Genomic DNA, 20,167 nt, shown 5'->3' with positions numbered 1-20,167 from the left:
AGATAGAGAAAATGCTGAAAACATAAAACTACTTTATGATTAAGCTATTTTTACTTTTAAAAATAAACTTCTAATATGTTTGCTGTTTGCTTAATCCTTAATCATACATCTTTTTTACAGCTTTGTAAAAAAATGCTGGTATGAGAGCAGCAGCAAGTGAACTTGTTTTGCATGTGTGCAATCACCACTGTCTGCTCCTATCCAACCAACTTCTACCTACTCTTAATTTTTGTGTGAATATGCATTTTTCAAAAAAAATCTCTACATTAACTCATCCAATTTTATTTTCTTGTTTTCTTGCTTCTTGAATTGATTAGCATTAATAATTAATTATTTAACAAAAAATGTATAAAGATAATGTCAACAGTTGTGATTCTCTGAGTAAGGGAATAGTCTTTTTACTTATTACTCTCAACACTGATAGTTAAAAATTAATTGATTCAGGGAAAAATCTTGAGTGAGATTGCCAGAGTCTTACTATTTTATTATCTTTTTGTTTTACCAGTCTTCCAGTTAGAATAGGAATAAAACCTTTGCCATTTATGACAGTAGTAGACAAAAATATTTTTTATGCAATGATATGCATGAAAGCTGGATGAGAGTAAAAGGATATTGACTATCTAATTAAAGAATATTTTTTGGAACAAGGTACTAAAAAGATTATGATATTAATAGCAACTAATGTCATCCTATGTGGCTTAGCCTCATTTGGTTATCTTCTTTATGGCCATATTTTCATTTACCATTCTTTATAAATGTCAGGTTAATTTAATTTTTTTCACTTTACTATATTTAAAAGTGAAGAAGTAATTTGTTTTCCCTAATCCTTAAAAGAGGGAAAATCTATTTTTTGTGAGGAAATAGTTTTGGTGTAATTTCAAATCTACACAAATTTCACTGTAGTTCATTCCCTTCTGGAGAGCTACCTTGATTCATGCTCCTATGCACAGAACACCATGGGAAGAAGGAGGAGCGTGAGCTCCTCTCCATGCATCCTGGTTTAGTTTCCATGCTGCCATGGGAAGGACCTAGTGAATAATAGGCTACACAGAAGCAGTGATTACAAAATGAAAGGTGAATAAGTTTTTCTTAGGCTCCCTGAAGGGAGAAAGCCTGATATCCACAGCAGCAGGATGGGAGGAGAAGATTAGGGTAGGCAGGGGAAACACTCAGGCACAGAGAGAGACTCTACAGCTGTGAAGGCTGGAATATTCCTTCTGATTACTTGGATGAGAGGTTTTATATGGAAGACCAAGTAAGCTGTCTGAGTCTGACACATGCATTCTCATCACTACCACTAAACAAAGCAAAGGCTGACAGATAAGGCACTTCTCTGAGGGAAAGTGGTACCAAGTGACCAGACCTCATCTCTAAGGATGTTTATTTGCATGTCAGAGATCTCAGTGTGGGGAAGAGATTACCAGAGTTTGTCTGATTACCAGAGCTAGCTTGCTTGCTTTCACTGCTTGTCCATGACAGCACCAATAACAATGCCAGCAGATACCCAGAGTATATCAAAGATGACTGGGGGACTCCATCAGCAGGGGCAAAAACTGTGGGGGCCCAGATAGAGTTTTCCCAGCACTGCTGATAGGAAGATAAGCATCCTGGGGGTTAACATCTGATTAATGTCACAGGCAAGACTTCATTGATACATAACTCAAATAGATCAGGAAGAGTGGAATGGCAACTATTTAAAGAAATATTGTGGCGGATGTCTTCTAGAGATAGTTTGATCAAGAAAAGTTTATGAGGTCATCTTTAGTTAGTAACATTAGTTCTCCTTGAGACTGACTTCTGCTGAAAAGACAACATGGAAAGACACAATTATTGATCACATTGACAATTTTTTTAAAGCAATTGCAGGGTGAGAAAACTAGGGGAGATATTTATCTGTATTCTAGATTTGTGAATAAGCAAGAAGAAGTTTGGGATGTAGACGCAGGAAACAACTCTGGTAATAATGGCAGTGAGATGATAGAGTTCATAATCTTAAGAGAAACGCAAAATTCAAGTAGTAAAGTAATGATTCCAAACTCCAGTGAGCTGGTTTTCATTAGCTCAGAAATCTGTTTGGCAACTCCCATTAGGATTGCACTGATTGCACTGAAGGGAAAAAAGATTTGTCTGGAGCACACTGATTTATCTTAAAAGACCGTTTCCTCAAAGCACAGTTCCTTCCAAGCAGGAACTCAAGCAGGTGTGGCTCAAAAACACAAAAAAACCCCACCTAAATGGGCTTCTGAATGAGCATAAAGAGAAAAGGAAGTTCACAGAAGGTAGGTGCAGAGGTAAAGCTGCCTCTCCAGGTAAAGAAAATTAAGTATTGCATTATTAGATCCTCTGACAGTTCCATTTAGGATTGTGAGCCATGTGTTAAGCTTATTTGTGTTATTTCACTTTAGGAATCAGAAGGGTTTTCACTCATGTCAAGCTGTTGTGATATAAATATGGAAACTTCAGGGCAAAATCTCAATGAGCCATATGGCTTCTTTTGCTGTGCAATTTCATGAATTCTAGATCTGAAAGTGCTGGCTGTCTTTAGCAGGATCATCCTGCATCAGAGAGACCATAAGCATAAAGACAGGGAACAACTTGTGTTGTTTTCTCCTCTTTTGTCAGCACCATTACTGGGTCAAAGGGTTGTTGGATTTTTTTAAGCTCAGTTCTGTTCCTACCTGTTGTAGTTGCTAATTAAAAGTGTTTAGAATTCAGCCCTTAAATGACAATCTTACAGTAAGCACCTACAGTGAGCTCACCTACAGTCCTGCTGACATTTTGGAACAGTGTTGTTTCATTATTATGAAGGCTCCTGGCAGGAGCTGTGGCCTGTGGGGGGTCTGCACTGACACAGGGCAGAAGTGTCAGGGTCATGGATTAACCACAGCTCCCATTCCCCATCCCCTATGCTATTCATGGGTAAGGAGGAGGTAGAGGAGTCTGAATTGAAGGAGTGAGGTTGAGTCTGGGAAGAAAAGAGGGGTGGAGAAAGGTGGTTTTATCTTTGTGGGTTTTTTTTACAATCCAGTGCTATTTTTAATTGGCAGTTAATTCAATCATTTTTCCTCGTGTTGTTTCTATTTTGTCAATGACAGTAATTTGTAAATGATGCCCCTATTCTTATCATGGTCCTCAAGGTTTTCTCTTATTATTTTCTCCCGCCTGTTGAGAATGGGCATCTGTCAGCTACCAACCCACTCTAGTGCAACTGTGTGGATTATATCTTCCACATGACTACCCAGGTGTTTTGTCTTGTAGTGTCACACTGCCCATCACTGGATTAAGGTTACAGCCTGTCTGAGGAACAGAGAGGTTTTTGGGAGAGAGAGAAACTGCTGCAGAAAGGAATGTCTGGACAACCATAGTGGAGGCAAGGGCACAGGTGCAGAAGGCTCAGAGCACAGCAGATCCTGGGAAGCTCCACCAGAAAGCATGGCATAGACACAGCTTCAGTAGTTGTGGAAAGGCTTTAAAGAGGGGTTTGTGTACAGTGTGTTACAGCCTGAGAGTCACTAAGTACTGTCTGAAAGTAAGCCTGAAAGAACAGACTTACCTCCAGCAGCACTGACTGAAAATGCAGGCAGATTTACAAACCTCAGTTGACTCTGCCACCCTCATTTCCATTATCAGTACTGGAAAACATGAAACAGTTTTATTATGTTCTAACAAATTAAGGCTCAATTTATAGGACCTTTAAATCTCTTTGTATCTAATTATTGTAAATTAAAGATTTAGACGAGGGCATCTAAGATCCACAATCACAAAGTTCTTTGGGTAGGCCAGATAAATGTACATAATCTTCTATACAAGAGTGTTAGTAAGGGAAGAATACAGTGGGACTGTGTGAGATTTTCTATTGTATGGAATTTTTATAAATAATGGAGGCATTCACTCATTATTAGATAAGTATATATTTTCAGTAAAATAATTTGTATTCAGTCATGGATGGTAAGCAGAACAATTATACACTGTTACATATATCTAATTCATTTTCTCTATTATAGCTTAATGTAGGAATGATTCAAGTAGTAGTTGTGACAACAGGTTATCAAGACAAAATAGGAGGAAGCTTCAATCAAAATTCGTTTTTGTTTTTAAATGCATTCTAAAAAAATTCATTTACTGTATCATATAAAGTAATATAAACAAAATATAGATTGTCTTTTTTTTAAAGATTGTCTTTTTTTTTTAAATGCTATTAAGCAAATAGATGTTTCTGCATTGTAATATACATATATGTACTTCTGAGACCCTCCTACTCGATTTTAACCAGGGTTATAAAGAAAATAAAGCTCATAATAGACAGCAGCTGCAGGGATATATTCATTAGTTTAACACTGACAGCTTTGCCGTTTTCTTTTTCAGGTTTGAACTGTGAGTTTAGGCCTTGTGAGGCCAGCAATCCCTGTGAGAATGGAGCTGTGTGCATAGAAGAAATGAATTTGGACATGTTTCCCCTTGGATTCCACTGCCAGTGTGTGAAGGGCTTTGCAGGTCCACGCTGTGAGATCAATGTCAATGAGTGCAGCTCTAACCCTTGCCTCCACGGATACTGCTATGACAGTGAGTTCAGTCTGGTTACTCACTTTAATGTAGGGTAGTCTTTCTCTTGAAGTGTCTGTAGCTGCTGAGCTGCTCTGGGGAGAACAGTGGATAATTTACTGAAATTTAGCTTGTCTGAAGCTTCACAGCCTGTACCAGAAGGATTATTTTTGCCGAAATACCTCAGCTCCTGGAACTGGGGTTTTTGTGTTCAGGGGGTCAGAATTGTAGCTAATGAGAATTTTTAATGAGATTTGTGCTGTCTCCTTTGATACCTAAATTAACCAAAAACGTCTTACATTGTGCATTTCATGAGAGAATATTCAGGTGCTCAAAAACAGCTCACGGAGCACTTAGGCATTGCATGTCATAATTCTAATAAGTCAGAAAATTCTGTTTAATTTCAAACTAATGTAAAAAGATGTACCTGTTTACCTTCTATGTGTAACGGTGTAACTTTCATTACAAGATGTACCGAAAGGTTTTAGCAGCAACTTGATTACCCTACTATATTCTGTCTGGATTGGCAGGCCAAGTTATGGGGTACTTATTTGAAAGTTTTATAAGGCTCTTACCATCTATCTGATGCTTTCTATACTTGTTAAAAAAAAAAAAAAAAAAAAAGTAGAAGTATTTTTCAGAGGATCTTAAAATGCTGACTGGAAAGCTGAAAAACATCTGAAGGTCGTGTAGTCAACCCTGCACGAAGCTAGACTACTAACAGTGCTAGAGCAGGTCAGTCAGGGATTTTTATAGCTGAGTTTTAAAAGCCTTCAAAGAGGGACAGAAATTTTAGAAACTCTTTGGGAGAGTGTGTTCCACCAATTAACTACTCTGGCAATTCTCACACTCTTCCGGTCCCATCCAAATCTCCTGAGCTGTAACTTTTGGCCATTGCCTCACAGGACCTTCTAGCACTACTAAGGGTTCTGTCATTTGTGCAAGTGTACAAGTTATTGTTAAATAGCCCTCTCACTATGAACACTTCCCTAAAGGTCTAATACCAAGCAAGCCTGTTCAGCTTTTCCTCATAGTGTCTACACTTTAAGCACTGAGTAACTGTGTTTGTCTTCTTCTACATCTCTCTCCTGTTTCCTCACATCCTTTTAAAAAAAGGATGGTTTCAGATGAGATCTTGAAGAACTGAGCCCAAATTACTAAATATATCATTGTCAAAACTCTCCTGGTTAAAATAAAAATAAAAATCAGTTTCAATAAAATATCTTAAAAAGTCTGTCTTTCCTTATCTGGGAATAAGGTGAAAGACTTCATCTTCTCTCTAGTAAAGATTTCCTATTACATTTACAGATTATTTCTATGTGGTCTACATTGGTTTAGAGATATTTTTGAACAGGAATTCAGATGAGCTATATAAGTTCTTCATGCTGACAAAGAGCCAGTTTTTGGGGGAACACCTTGTCCTTGTGGTGCCTCTGGGTTGAGTTTTATCATGCGGACATTTGAGTTCTACCCTATGTGCACTGGCTGCAGAAAGCTGGAATCCTAAGGAAGGTGGGAAGCTTTTAGCACATGAATAATGCTCCTGTGCTGCAGGACTTAAAGAATTTAATGAATACAGTAGCAGCTGTGTGCACAGACACGATGGTAGAATAGATTTTATAGTAAATCTCAGGGATAATGAAGAACCCAGGGACTCCTTTGAGGTTAAAATAAATGCAGACCTGCAAGAAGTGTGATTCTTTCTGGCATGAACTCCATATATGAATGGAACACTCTAAAGATTCCTTGCCATTTGGATCACTAATTATGAAAAAGAGACAAAATTCTTATGATTATCTGTCCTTATCTTGTTAAGAAATACTTCATATAAAATTTCAACTTAAGTATGTTTTCTCTCAATAGAATGGTATAATATGAGGCATTCCTTACAACAAAAATAACATTAAAAGCAACCAATAAACCAAACATTGTTTAACTGCCATATCTTATTTTGATATCATTTTAAAGATAGAATCTTATGTATTTTGTGATTATTTTGTGATAGAAAATTACTCATTACTTATAACATCTCTTTTTAACTCATTGATTTATAACTCTTGAATCTAAATATTTCAGTACATTAATCTGCTTTTATATTTAAAAGGTGTTTTGAGACCACATTTAATTTATTCAAACTTTTTTTACATGTCTACACCATTTAAGTAAAGCTGGTCTTAATCTTTTCCAGATAGTATTCATACCTGGAACTTAGTAAATTTACTACATTCAGTTCTTGTGACTCTTAGTACTAAAGTATGATCTCTGTTGCAGTTGTCGATGGCTTCTATTGTTTGTGCAACCCAGGATATGCAGGATTGAAATGTGACCAAGACATTGATGACTGCATAGTCAATGCTTGTGAACACAATTCTACATGTGTTGATCTACATCTGGTTAGTAGCAAATTTTTTTTAATTAAAATGATTGTTGATATAATTGTAAAATCTAAAACAATATTTTTCTGAGTTCTAAATCTCCTCTTGGTCCATACATCCACATATCAAGGGCTTTATAATCATACTTTCCAGACACTGGTATTTTTGTTTATTTGTAATTTTATAGGCAGTGGGAAACAGGAATGTTTTTATCATTTAAAAGTAATTGCTAGGTCCATGTGGTTATACAGGGAATTCAAAAGGTGCAGAAAATTTTCTACTAGCTGTGTTTATTACTTCATTATATAGGAATACTCATTTACACCAATTGCACATGCTTCAAAGGAACTTAAAAATTAACTTACACAAGAAAACTGATTTGCTTCAAGTACTTCAGCATTTATTTTCACAATTCCTCAGATATATTAGTTTCAGAGATATAAAGTGTGTTAAAAATAACATGTCTTAAAAATAAAATCATTCTATCACCTGATTCCTCCATGAGAGGAAAGAAGACAGAGATTCACAAGTTGTAAACTTCAACACCAGAGGTGGCCCATGTTCTCTGTCACTCCTTCCAGGAATCTGTCAAGAAGAAATTTGTTTTCATCATACACAACAGAGACACTAAGATCATACAGTAAGAATATTTTCCTTAAGAAACATTCAGGCTGTCAGAGAAATTACCACTTTAAAAAAAAAAAAAAGAAAAGTGGAAGAAAGGAAAGCTTTTTCTTTCTTATTCTAGTTTCTACCAGCACATTTGTGAGAATACTTAACTGATAAATGTAAAATTCAAACTATATTATGAAGCTTAAAAGTAGGTGACTCTCTATGGAATGAACTAAACATCTAAGCACCAACCAAAGATCACTGAGGATGTAGGCAGCATAATCCACAGTTCAGCTGCCCACCATTTGAATCTTCACTTAGGGAGACCTGAACAACCCTGTAGGTACTACTGACTGTCACATTATTGCTGAAAGTGTTTGCAATTTCAGGAACCCTGAAGTGTATGAGAGGTGTGGGTTTTGGGGATATTCCTTGCTTGGTTTCTTTGGCTGATTTGCTTTTTTTTTTGTGGTTTTTTGATTGTTTTTGCTTGCTTGCTTTTCTTAGTGCATGCATAAAGAAACTGCATTTTTTTTCTGACAAATCCTGAGGGTAACCTGCAATTGTCACTGTTTCCTAAACTTGAACCAAACTTAGCTGCTTCAAAAGAGTTTTCTCAAACTGTTTCTTCTTTTCACAGTTAGAACACTATATGTATCATAAAATATTTTGGAGGTTTTTTTTAACATGTTTCAAGAACTAGTCAACACCTTGGACAAAATCAAGTCCTTGATATGGAGAACACAGTTTGCAACATTTTTGTTATTATCTTGGGATGCTATTGTAAATGCGTATTTTTCTACCACTAGACTGCAATTAATATTTCAAGATCTCATACTGAACATATATTGCCATCTTAAAGTCATGCTAGAGAGCATTCTCCAAAATAAATGTTATGCCTCCAATTAATGTGTTGTCTTATTCTCTAGGAGAGTGTGTTGTGTATGTTGACATTACAGGTAGTATTCCTAGCTGCAGCTGATCCTTTAATTGAGACTGACAAAATGGAGTTTTATATGCAGTTTAAACAACATTCTTCCCAAAAAACAATGTGCCAGAAATGGAGAATAATATGGATTTTTAGTAAAATGAATCTATTTTGCCCCTTGAGAATTTTGGCTATGCTTCACCAAATTAGTTGAAATATTGATCCAGGAAAATTTAAGAAATTTGGCAAAATTTAGCATGACAAAGAATAGTAGCTCACTGCAATTTAAAACACTATTTTAATTTTTTCTTCACATGTCTTTCATTCATTTTTTCCTTGATTTATTTGTAGCTATTTTTGTTCTGTAGTTCCTATATATTTCTCACTTTGTTTGTCTCAGACCTATACATTTTGTTTCAAATGGAGCACAGTACAGCAAATCAGTGATATCCATTCAAACTACTGTTTCTGAGAAAGCATGACATTCAAAACATCAGCGTGTATACAGTTAGTATCTACAGAAAATAAATGCTGTAGAAGCTTAATGGCAATGTGTCCTATTAAACTCTGTGTTCAATCCTTTTCAGGCTTTTTCAAAAGTTTTCACCTATGTTGTCAATCCTTTCATTTATGTGAAAGGATTCATTTTGATGTTGGCTAATACACATTCAAAACCTTCATTACATTGTTCCTTGGCATTTTTAAGAGCAGAAAGATTTCACTCCCAACCCTCCCCCCCCACCCCACCCCCCAACCAGAATGGGTTTTGTGAAGTAGAAAAGTTATTTTGAAAAAAAATTGGGTATTTCTTGTATTATTTTGCTATAGTAATATTAATTCATTTCTATTCAATTTTCTTTCTCTATTCTTCTCCAGAGTATATTTACTTAATCTAGCATTTATTATATATTTTTCTGAAATAAATTCCATGTGGATCATCTTTTAAGTCAAATCTAAAAAGGGACCTAAGACTTGTTCACTAAGTGATTGCATTATTCAGTTTATATGTGACTATATTATTTCCCATACTATGTCCTTCTTATTGTATTCATTAACAAAGTGTACCAAAATTATTCCAAATCATATTATCTGTTTATACATCAAGATTCCTCAGTGATCAACACAAAGAGGATTAATGAATTAATATATATTCACAAAAATGGAAGAAGACTCATCCCTTCTTCTTCAGCAGCTGTAAAAGAGCAGATAATGAATTAACAATCCCCTAGAAAATTAATTTCTAAAAATACAGGCTCTCTTCATCCTCCTCTAAAAGGTAAAAAACTGGAGGATAGGAAGTAAATGAAGCATAATAAAGAAAGATTTTAAAACAGATGGCGATCTCAGGAGTTTCATAATTTCTGCATCAAATACCATTTTCTTTCAAAGTTATAATACAACAGCTTTATGAAACAAGTCAAAGACCAAAGATCTGAATGTAAGAAAGAATTCCAATATATGCTCTAATTGTAACATATATTTCACAGACTTTACAGGTGGAGGGTGGCTTTAAACAACTGTGGGATGAATCATAAAATAATTTACTTTGAAAAAGATCTTCAAGATCATGGATTCTTACTGCAAGCCTAACCTTGCCAAGTTCATCAGTCAGCCATGTCCCTGAATGCCACACGTACACACCTAGTAAATACCTAGAGGCATGGTGACTAAATCTCCTCCCTAGGCAGCCTGCTCTAATGCTTGACACCATCTTAATGAAGACATCTTTCCTAATATCCAGCCTAAACCGTCTCTGGTGGGAGATCAGGATAGCTGAAATACAAAATTAAATCGCACAAGTACATCAGCATGAGGAGATTCTGATTTTCTACTGAATCTGAAAATTCCAGTTCTCCAGGAGTTATATACCAGCAAATTATCATATGACAGCACAAGCCACTGTCAGTCATATTAGATGCTCTGGTGGCTTAGGAATAATTAGTCAGCTACCCTTATGCTAATAAAAGCTTCATTCTTCAGTCCAGCAGCTCAAATACCTTTGATGCATTTTTTTAAGGTAAGGATGAATTACCATTGTCAGAATGACACCTGCAATATGTATCCTTCATTTTTGGTGTTGGTAATGTGGTATAATATAAAGCCTTGAAATTAGATAACAATGTTATCTTAGCAATGCATCAGAAAGAACAGGCACAAGAAATGACAGTCATGAGGGGTTGATCCAGCTGTCAGCTAAGGACCACACAGCCGCTTACTCACTCTGTCCTTTCTATGGGATGGTGAAGACAATAGAAAAAGAGCAAACAGAAGAGAACTGGTGGGTTGAGATAGTTTAAAAAGCAAAGGAAAGGGGAGGAAGAAAGAATAAAATAAACCACATGATTCAATGCTAATTGCTCACACCTTCCATGTGAACACTGATGCCCAGCCAGCATTTGAATAATGGCTACCTTATGGTAGAGTTTCACCAGAGTAATTTGCAAATTCTTTTTTAAGAAGTTAAAATATTAAATTCAAAGTATTGTTGGGGGACAATACACAAAGATATGTTGTCCTTAATGATTTATATAAGATCAGATCTTGTATATAGTCTATATAACATAAAACATTATTTTGGGATATTTGCATTAAAAAAAAAAAAAAAGAAGAGAAAATAGTATCTTCACAATCACTCTGAATTCAGATTTTGCTTGTGTTGTTCTGTATGTCAAATTGTAATGCAAATCCTGTGACTTTAGTGTATGTGGAGATCCATGCAGAAAATTATAATAGATGTTTCTTTCAGAGCTTTATTTCTGGAAGCTATTATTTCTCTGTACTTACCACATAGTAAAGTTAAAAAAATAAACTGTAGGTAAAGTTATAGTTGTGTGATAATGCTTGCATTGTAGTCCCATGTCCTTCTTGTGGTTAACTCTCTATCCTTTTGATTTTAAAGGCAATTATTTCTCTTTCAATAACATTTAATGTTATTGAAATGAGATTTCCAATAAAACAATGGACAATAATGCTAATTCAAGCTAGAAGAAATATTTTGTTGTTTGATTTCTGTTTTTAAATTTGTAAGAGGGAAAAAAAACTACATATAACAAAGTGGCATCATGTAATTAAGGTCTTTGGAATTTATAATCTGGGTTGTATGGAAAGCTTATGTCAAAGGTGGAGAGAAATTATTACTAATTTTTTTTTTTAGAAAAAAATAAATAGACCTGACAGATAGTTTAAATTTCAAGAACAAGTAGGTTAGCTCATTGCATAAATTTTGAAAAATATTTGAAAAGAACTCTGGCATTGAGGACTAAAGTACAGAGTAGCTAACTGTTAACAGCTTAACTTACCCAAAAAGAAATTAGTCAGGTCTTTGACTAACCTAAAACAATTTCCTAAATTGGTATACTGAACTTAAGTTCCTTGTAAAACAGAATTTTTTGTACTTTATGCTAAATAGAGAAAAGAATAAGAATGCTCTCCAAAACCTATAACTTGTTTTAAAACATTGAGAAGCACTCAAAGTGCTTCAGGAGGATCATTTTCCCGTGTGATGAAAGCAGGTGATATGATATTTGAAATTAAATAAAAGGCTAGATAGGTCTGCATCATTGAAGTTTCTAGATTTCTGTGGGATTATAAATTCTCTAAGCTTTGAATAAAGCAAACAAGCACTGCCAATGAGGTTGGTCTGAAACCTCAACTTAACTAAAAGTCAGACCACATACCATGAACAGTGTCCAAGTGTCCATAACAAATTACAAGCTCCTAATGGTTCCCATGTCACATAAATTCTAGTTGACGTCTATGTGACTTAAACTTATGCATTGACCTCACTGAGAGTGCCCATGTGGTGAAACTGTGACTACGAGACAAATAAGTTTCAATTTGCCAACTAAACATCCTAGATAAGACCTATACAGCAGCTGTAGTTCACCCAAAAAACTACCACCTGCAGCAGTATTTCTGCAACGGTTTGTTGCTGATGCAACTCGCAGTGCTGCCCTGAAGATTTGACTTACCATACCTAAAATATTTCATCTTCCATTTATATTTAGCTAAAAAAAAAAAGGAACAGTGTCTTCAGAGTCCTTCAATAAAAGTTTTTTTCAAGATCTATTGAAAAGCCTCCCTCCTCTGCCTTGTACTATAGTGAATATAACAGTAAAAAGACTGAAAATTAGTCATTATTGGGCGTACTCCTTTATGCTCTAATAAGTGCATTTGAGTCAGAGACATTGGAATACACAAAATTAACTATTGATTTACTGACTTAGGATAATGTCCTTGGTATTGATCTGTGGTATTATACATTATTTGGATGGAGTGATTATGATATTTATGCTTTACTCATCTAATTGAAAGATGATTTTGACAAACAAGTATCATATTTCCATTTATTTATTTTATATATCACATTATTTTAACATGTTTTAATTTGATGTTCTTTTTGAAAGAATATGCAGATGTACATAAAAACTTGTAACTTCAACCAACAATACTGCTAAATACCATAGGAGTGAAGACCTTCGATTACCTTTTTCATAAACTGAATTTTAAATACTCTAGTGAATGAATAAAACTGTCACAGAGTGGAGGGAATGGAGATTAAGAGGAAGTTAAAGATTGGCTTTCCAATGAGACTTGTGAACAGAAGGCAAATAAATGTGGTAAAGATACAGGAAGGTAGTCCCAGATGGTGTGCTTTAAGTTTTGCCCACAGTGAGGAGGCTGGACAGACGAAATCAGTGACAGCAGGGAAAGAAGTGAAGAACTTCACAACATAAGGAAGAATTGCGGCCTACTTGTGGAAAGCATAACCCTAAATTTGATTTGTGCGTTCTATCGAGACTAACATTATGCTTGAGGTGGGAAAGGAAGAGTTTGTACCTTTGAAGGCATTAACAGATTGGCAGTGGTATTACAGAGACTTGGAACTACATAAATGTTATTGATTCATAAGGAAGGGAATTCTAAAAAAGGACATTTAGCTGCAGAGAATTATGTAATGGCAAGTACTTAGCAGACTTAAAGAGCAAAAGGTCATGGAAAGGTATGGGTCCACAAGAAAATTATTCTGAAACAAGTTATATAGTGAAATCCAGAGGTGCTCAGTCACTGTCTAAAACCTTCCCACATATATATCCTTGCTACACAACTCACAATAATTAAATGGAAGAATTAATTAAGTATAAAATAAATTCTCCATATAGCAGGAAGGGTGTTTTCTTTTGCTTAAAGTGTATGAAATAGTTTTGCACCTGTTTCCTTTTCTAGAGAAAATGTGAATGCTACTCCCACTTCATCAATTATGAATTACAGTACGGTGAGTCATTAACAACAAAATAAACTGTGCAGGAATAAAGAACAGTATCTTATTTCTGTTTGTATGAGAAAAAAAGATAAAAAATTTACATAAAACATGTAAAATTTACAAGTTATATATTAGTGTTTGTCATCCAAAGACTAGGATGCTATTTTCTGGCTTCATTAGGTCTCTTTAGCTGCTAATCTCTTCAGGTTTGGGAAAAATATGTAGCACTTGGAAAGGAAAATAGCCCAGAGAAAGACTTGTTATCCCATTTCTTTTAGTTATTTTAGAGTTCTCCAATCTGTCCTCCTCTAAATTTTAATATTCTGTTCCAAGGACTCTTGACTAAAAATTTTTTACTGAGTGTGATGAGTCACAGGAACAGCTTGCTCAGAGAAGCTATGGATGCCCCATCCCTGGAAACAACCTGATCTAGTGGAAGGTGACCCTGCCCCAGGTTCATATCTTGCAGAATTATTTATTTGTTTGTTTGTTATCATTTGACCCCTAACCTTTTTTGCTTCTGACAATGGAAAAGAAGGAGCTGAAGAACAGGCATGACAATTTACCAGGTCTTGTACTACTAGGCACGGAGTTACTTCTTGTAAGAGTCAGTTGTTGTTTTTGTTGCTTAACTATCCTCTTTCAGAGAGAAAAAAAAAAAAAAGCCAAATGATATTAAAGATATACTGTGTTTGCATAGAATCTGTTTTATTTGCATAACAAAAAATTCTGAAATATGCTATTTCCCAGAAAAAGTAATTTTCAAATTACTCTAATAGTTTATCCTTTTACAGGAAAATTGACTCTGAAAGCAGTGGGAAAACATTTCATTCATTTAGTAAGTAATCATATTAATTGATTTTTGCAGGTTTGTTATGAAATTTTGAAAATGCAAGATTATGCCAGATGTGGCTGGACTGAAATCAAAACCCTTGACCAAAGTTTCCTTTCAAAATAATCATGATAGACTTTAAATATTTCCTCATTACTCTCCCACATTACTTCAAGTCCTGCCTTGAAACACGTTTTGTAAGGGGTGCTGAAGCCCTAAGCAAGGACTCACCTGCACATACGCCTGTCAGAACTAGTGGTTAACTAGAAGATTTCTGAAGCAGCAATTACATATACATTTTCTTCCTTGAGACATGATGCCACGGCTTTAAAATAGTAAGGCATCTTCATCACCTTTAGGATCTGTTATAAAAAAAGAAAGCTTATTTAGAATTCTCTACTAACATTTTTAATAATTCATGAAAATTTTATGCTAAGGCAAAGGCTTGATATATTGCATAAATGCTTTACTATGTGTTGATCAGAGCACAAGACATCAGAAATCCAAACCCTTTTCAGATTCCAAAACTTAAAAAGGAAAAATTCTGTCTTTTTCACTCATATTTTATGGTATACCTGAATTAAGGGTAATAATACATTAGCAAGCAACACAGATAACCCCAGAGTGAAAGAGTATTGAGACCTGGCTGCAAACTATATACTTGTTTGGAGGGAGAAGCTTGCTACTTTTTGGACTTGTGGAGAGAATTAGGTGAGCACATTTTCTGTTTCAGCTTCTTTCAAAAGTGATTGGATTTGTGTGCACTGAGACCACTGTATGACAAAGCACAGTTAATTGAGGACGAATGAGAAGTTCATGTCCAAAGCCTAGTCCTTGGGTAGACTAAAACACTAATGAGTCAGAAGCATAAGAACCGTGACAACAAGAAGCATATGAACACATGGTTGGTTTTAAATTGCATTGGCCAATAGATTCATAAAGGACAAGTCTTCTGAAGCATCAGTTTGTGATCTCAGTATGGACAACAGCTTGGAAAGCTCTGGCTTTAAGTCTGTCCCTCATTAGTCAGCTGAGATACTCAAATTAAGTGTAAATGTACTGATTGCCTATAAATGTTGCCCATATGTTTGTCTGGTTTTGTGCCCACTGGAAAATCAGTGATCCATTTAACATAGCCAGACAAAATGTGCCAAGTGATTGAAAGAGTTTAACTCTTACTGGTGCATAACAGTGCATGTCATACCACTTCAATAAAACCTAGCACTTATGCTTTGAAAAAACTCTGCATATTGTCCCAAGCCCTAAAAGATGTCAGAAACTAAATAGACTGTTCTTACTGACAACCTGCTTGTTGGCAGAGGTATACTATTGAACTGAACTGAGCAATGAAGGAACCAGCTAGCTGTTAGCACTGCCCTGACAGATACCATAGAAAGTACCATACCATTTTCTTTGAGAGGTTAGAGATCCTCTAAGTAGCTTCACCACATGAGAAGCTTGGCTTATATCTCAGTGTAACATCTGTCTTGATGTAGTGTAGCTAGTGATAGGAAATACAAGCCTAGTAAGGAGTTGTTTTCAGTTCCTTAATTCTGAGTACTAAAAAGATATTTTGTTTCTTGATACACATGCTCCTTGAGGTACTAAGTAGTGTTCAAGAACCTTGCTCAAAAGCAGAGACAGAGAAACAATGAAAAAACGAAAAAGAAAAGGACCACTGGTGCAGGATTGCAAACATTGTCAACTGGTCTGGCTTCTTTCAGTTTATGAGTGCATATCCTTTGAAACAAGCATCTGCACCTCACAGATTTTGTAGAAGAATTTTTGCATCTGCAAAACTGTTAGCAATTTCTCATGTAAGATTATAATTATGATTTCTGATTTTAATGTTTGCAAACACTAATAAAATATATGCTTTATTTTAAAAAATAAGCTCAGAAATATCAAACTTCCTCTTAAAATTAGCTTAGTCCTAAAATACAAATATTGTGTAAGAGACTGAGTTTCATATATTGAGCTGATTTGGGGGTGGGGGAGTGGGAAGGTGTGTTTGGTTGGTTTTTTTTGATTTTTTGTTTGTTTGTTTTTTGTTTAGTTTTGGTTTTGTTTTATTTGGGGGAGGGGTGTCTTTTTTAAGGAAAAACAGTGTATTCTTTTGTACAGCAGAGAAAAACACAATACACTTTTTGATTTACTCTGTTGCCGCTTGCTGGTTAGTTATACATCTGGGATGACTGTCACTAAATGATCTCTGAATAAGTCCAAAACTGAAAAGCATCTGCAAACAAAAGTCCCAGTGCTATAGAGAACAAAAATGCGCATTCTGCATGTGTACCCACAGGGGAAAGACACAAAAGGCATATCAAAGAGTCTGGCATTTTCATTTTATTATCTAGGCAGCATTCCCAGTCTCCTCTGGCTGTGGACATATGGTTTTTAGTCAGGTTATGATACTTGTTTCAGGTTTGAGGAATGAACAATAATTGAGACAGTGTTTTTTACATGATTTAGATATGTCAATTTATTAATAACTGTAGTTGTGAACATTAGGTCAAGTACACCTTCTCACAGTACCTGCTACCATGTAGAAACTCAGATCTTTCTCCTCAGCCTTCATTATGTACATCTGTAGCTTCCAAATTCCCAACTTTACATTACTTCTGTTGGTTTTGGCTGTATTCCCAGTTTGTTTTCCTACCTTCCAGGCTCTCAGTTTTTCTCCACTAAACCTTTGCCAATTAAAAAATCTGTACTATTTCTATAAGTGCCTGCATGTCATTCTTTAAGAAAGATGAAAAAAATCTTAGGTTTGTTCTATGTAATGCTGAATTGTATTTGGAGCTGTGCAAAAGAAACAAGTTTTTAATGTGATTTTTTTAGCAATAAAAACATCCCTTTGCCAAAAAAAAAAAAAAGAAAATAAAAAAGACTGGGGAGAAATTTTAATACTAATCATGGCTTTCAGCCTTATGAAGAATGAATCAAGAAGTGCACCAAAACCCCACCAGTTTAGGTGGAGTTTCTGGAGTCTCCATTCTCAACTGCTTTGCATGATGGAAATTTAGACAAAATTTGGGTTTAGACAAAAATGCTCAAATAAATGCATATCAGAAAAAAAAAATCAGAATTTTTTTTTAAAACTGGATAATTAATACACAATGTTCGTTTGATATAATACCAGTTTTGATCCAGTTGAAATGTATTGAATGTCACAGATGCTAAGAAAACTGAGAATTTTACAATCTTGAGCTTTTGTTCCCTGTCTTTACTGAATATATCTCCTCCTTACAATAGTTGTCTAAGTCTTTTTTTTTTTTTTTTTAATTGCCCCAATTATTTCACCGCTACTGTCAGGTGTATAAATTTTTTTTCTTATGATGATGTTGATTCTCAACTCCAAAATTTTCTTCAGTTTCTAAACTATCAGATAAGTAGAACACACATCAAACACAGCCTTTATTTAGTAAAGGTATATCAGAATATCATTGTTATCTCTTTTTGTCTCTAACCTGTAGCTGAGAGAAAAATGCACTGCAGATTTAATTTCTATGTTAAGGTTTAACCCCAGACAGCAATTAAGCACCAGAGAGCTGCTTGCTCATTCCACATCCTGGTGGGGAGGGGGAGAGAATTGGAGGGCTAAAAAGAAGGAAACTTGGGGGCAGAGAAAATTTTAATGATTGAAATTAAATCATTAGAGGGAGAGAGATATTAAATCCAAGGAAGACAAGTGATGCAAATTAAACCAGTTTCTCAGCACCAACCAACCAATGCCCAGTGGCCTGCACTACAACCCAAGCAGTAGACCCCTGGCCAATTTTTCACTAATTTTATATGTTGTGCATGGCATCACAACTGCCCCTTGCTCAATCAGGGTCAGCTGTGTCCTCTTATAGCTTTGTGCCCCCCAGCCTACTCAGTAGCAGGAAGGCATGAGAAGCTGAAAAGTTCTTGACTTAATGTCAACCCTACTCAGCAACAACTAAAATGTCATCCACATTATTCTCTTCCTAAATGCAAAACACAACACTGTACCAGTTGCAAGGAAGAAAATTAACTCTATCCCATCCAAACTAGGAGACTTAGGAAACATCATTCTCTAGAAATATAAAAATCACAGCAATGCTTACATGTTCATAGCAGAGAAATTGTATATTGGGAATGTCTCCAGGCCATGCTTAGAGTCATAGAATCAGCTACAGTAGAAATCACCTCCAAGTTCTAGTCCAACTGTTTATCCAGCAGTGCCAAGTCCTCTACTAAACCATGTCCCTCTACGCCACATCTACACAATTTTCAAGTTCCTCCAGGGATGGTGACTCAGCTACTTCCCTGGACAGCCTGTTCCAGTGCTTGATAACCTTTTGCATAATTTCTTTTCCCCCTGAAATCTCATCAAAAGCTTCCCTAGTGCAACTTAAGGCCATTTCCTCATTTTCTGTCAAGGGTAATTTAGGAGAAGGCACCCATCCCCACATTGTTAACTGTGCTTTCAGGTAGTTCCAGGGGGTGATAAGATCCCCCTGAGCATCTATGTCTCCAAGATAAACAACCAACACTCATGAGAATTTTATTTCAGACCCTTCACCAGCTTCATTACTTAAGTACTTTTTATTATGCTGCAATTTCTTTCTAATGGAGTGGTCATTCCAAACATTTTCTTACGTTTTTCTTTTTCCATAAAAATCCCAGTTGCCTTCTCATCTTCATGTTTTAGATGGACTGTTCATTATGAATTAAGGGTTTGTATTCTAAATAAGTACCATCCTGTTTGTCCTAGAAAATGGAAACCTCATTCTTCATCTATTATTGAGTACAATTGTGGCAGCTAATCCAGAAGAGTGCTTATACTGACTTTTTTCATATATATCAGTAAACAAGTATTCTTTATTCCTGTTCAGAGTATGAATGCTTAATGAAATACCACAACAGAAAGATGTTCTGGTGCACTTCTTATCAATTACTTCATGATTTCTACATGTACAGAATTTTGCAGAGCTCTGCTGTGTTTTCTTCCAATGTCTACCTATTATGTGAATGAAAAAAGAGCAGGAACAATCCTTGAAATAATTTTTAAAGTAACTTCTAATAGTCAGTGTTTTAAAGCAGTTATATTTTCTACATTTTAATACACTTTTCAGAAACAACCATTTAATCAGAGATAAATATCTTATTTATATTTGTATTTTAACAATTATACTACTATACACTTCCCTTTTAAATCAACTGTTCTAAGAAATGTTCTAAGAAACTGGTCCAATTTTTTCCCACTAAGTTAACCTTGATATTACACTTTTAAAAATTATATACTAAAATTTTCAGTTAAAGTTAAGAAAAAAAAAATTCTACACCCAGAATAGTATTGATTTATTATCAAAAATTAAATTTTTTGCTGTAAAACTTAGAGTTTTACATTCTTCTGGGTATATGGTTAAAGTGAAATAGTTGAACCTGTAATTTAATGGGATTTATAAAAAGTAAAAAGAATTTTAAATGTTGTTTATTTAGAAGACAGGTAAATATTTTCATTTTTGTATCTCAATATCTTGAATAAAATATTTTAGGAAAAGTTATGCTGTACATGCAAAAAGGTCCCCTCTGTCTCAATCTTTCTCTTGTTCTGATGCCTGATTTCCCACCAGAAACTGATGCCA

The 20,167-nt window shown here is 35.2% G+C and overlaps 1 protein-coding gene across 1 annotated transcript in view; it reads left to right on the top strand.

Moving 5' to 3' along the window:
- EYS (eyes shut homolog) overlaps window positions 1-20,167 on the top strand; it is a 765,693-nt gene that overhangs the window by 287,973 nt on the left and 457,553 nt on the right. Inside the window, exons 21-22 of the mRNA XM_072926499.1 lie at window positions 4,366-4,563; window positions 6,814-6,935. Coding sequence (XP_072782600.1) covers window positions 4,366-4,563; window positions 6,814-6,935 — 320 coding nt within the window. The remainder of the gene's footprint in view (window positions 1-4,365; window positions 4,564-6,813; window positions 6,936-20,167) is intronic.

This window comes from Taeniopygia guttata, chromosome 3 (genome assembly GCF_048771995.1).
Source record: "Taeniopygia guttata chromosome 3, bTaeGut7.mat, whole genome shotgun sequence".
In the NCBI taxonomy this organism is placed as follows: Eukaryota; Metazoa; Chordata; class Aves; order Passeriformes; family Estrildidae; genus Taeniopygia; species Taeniopygia guttata.
Note: the sequence above shows the minus strand (reverse complement) of the source record. Positions and strands in the feature narration are given on the sequence as shown.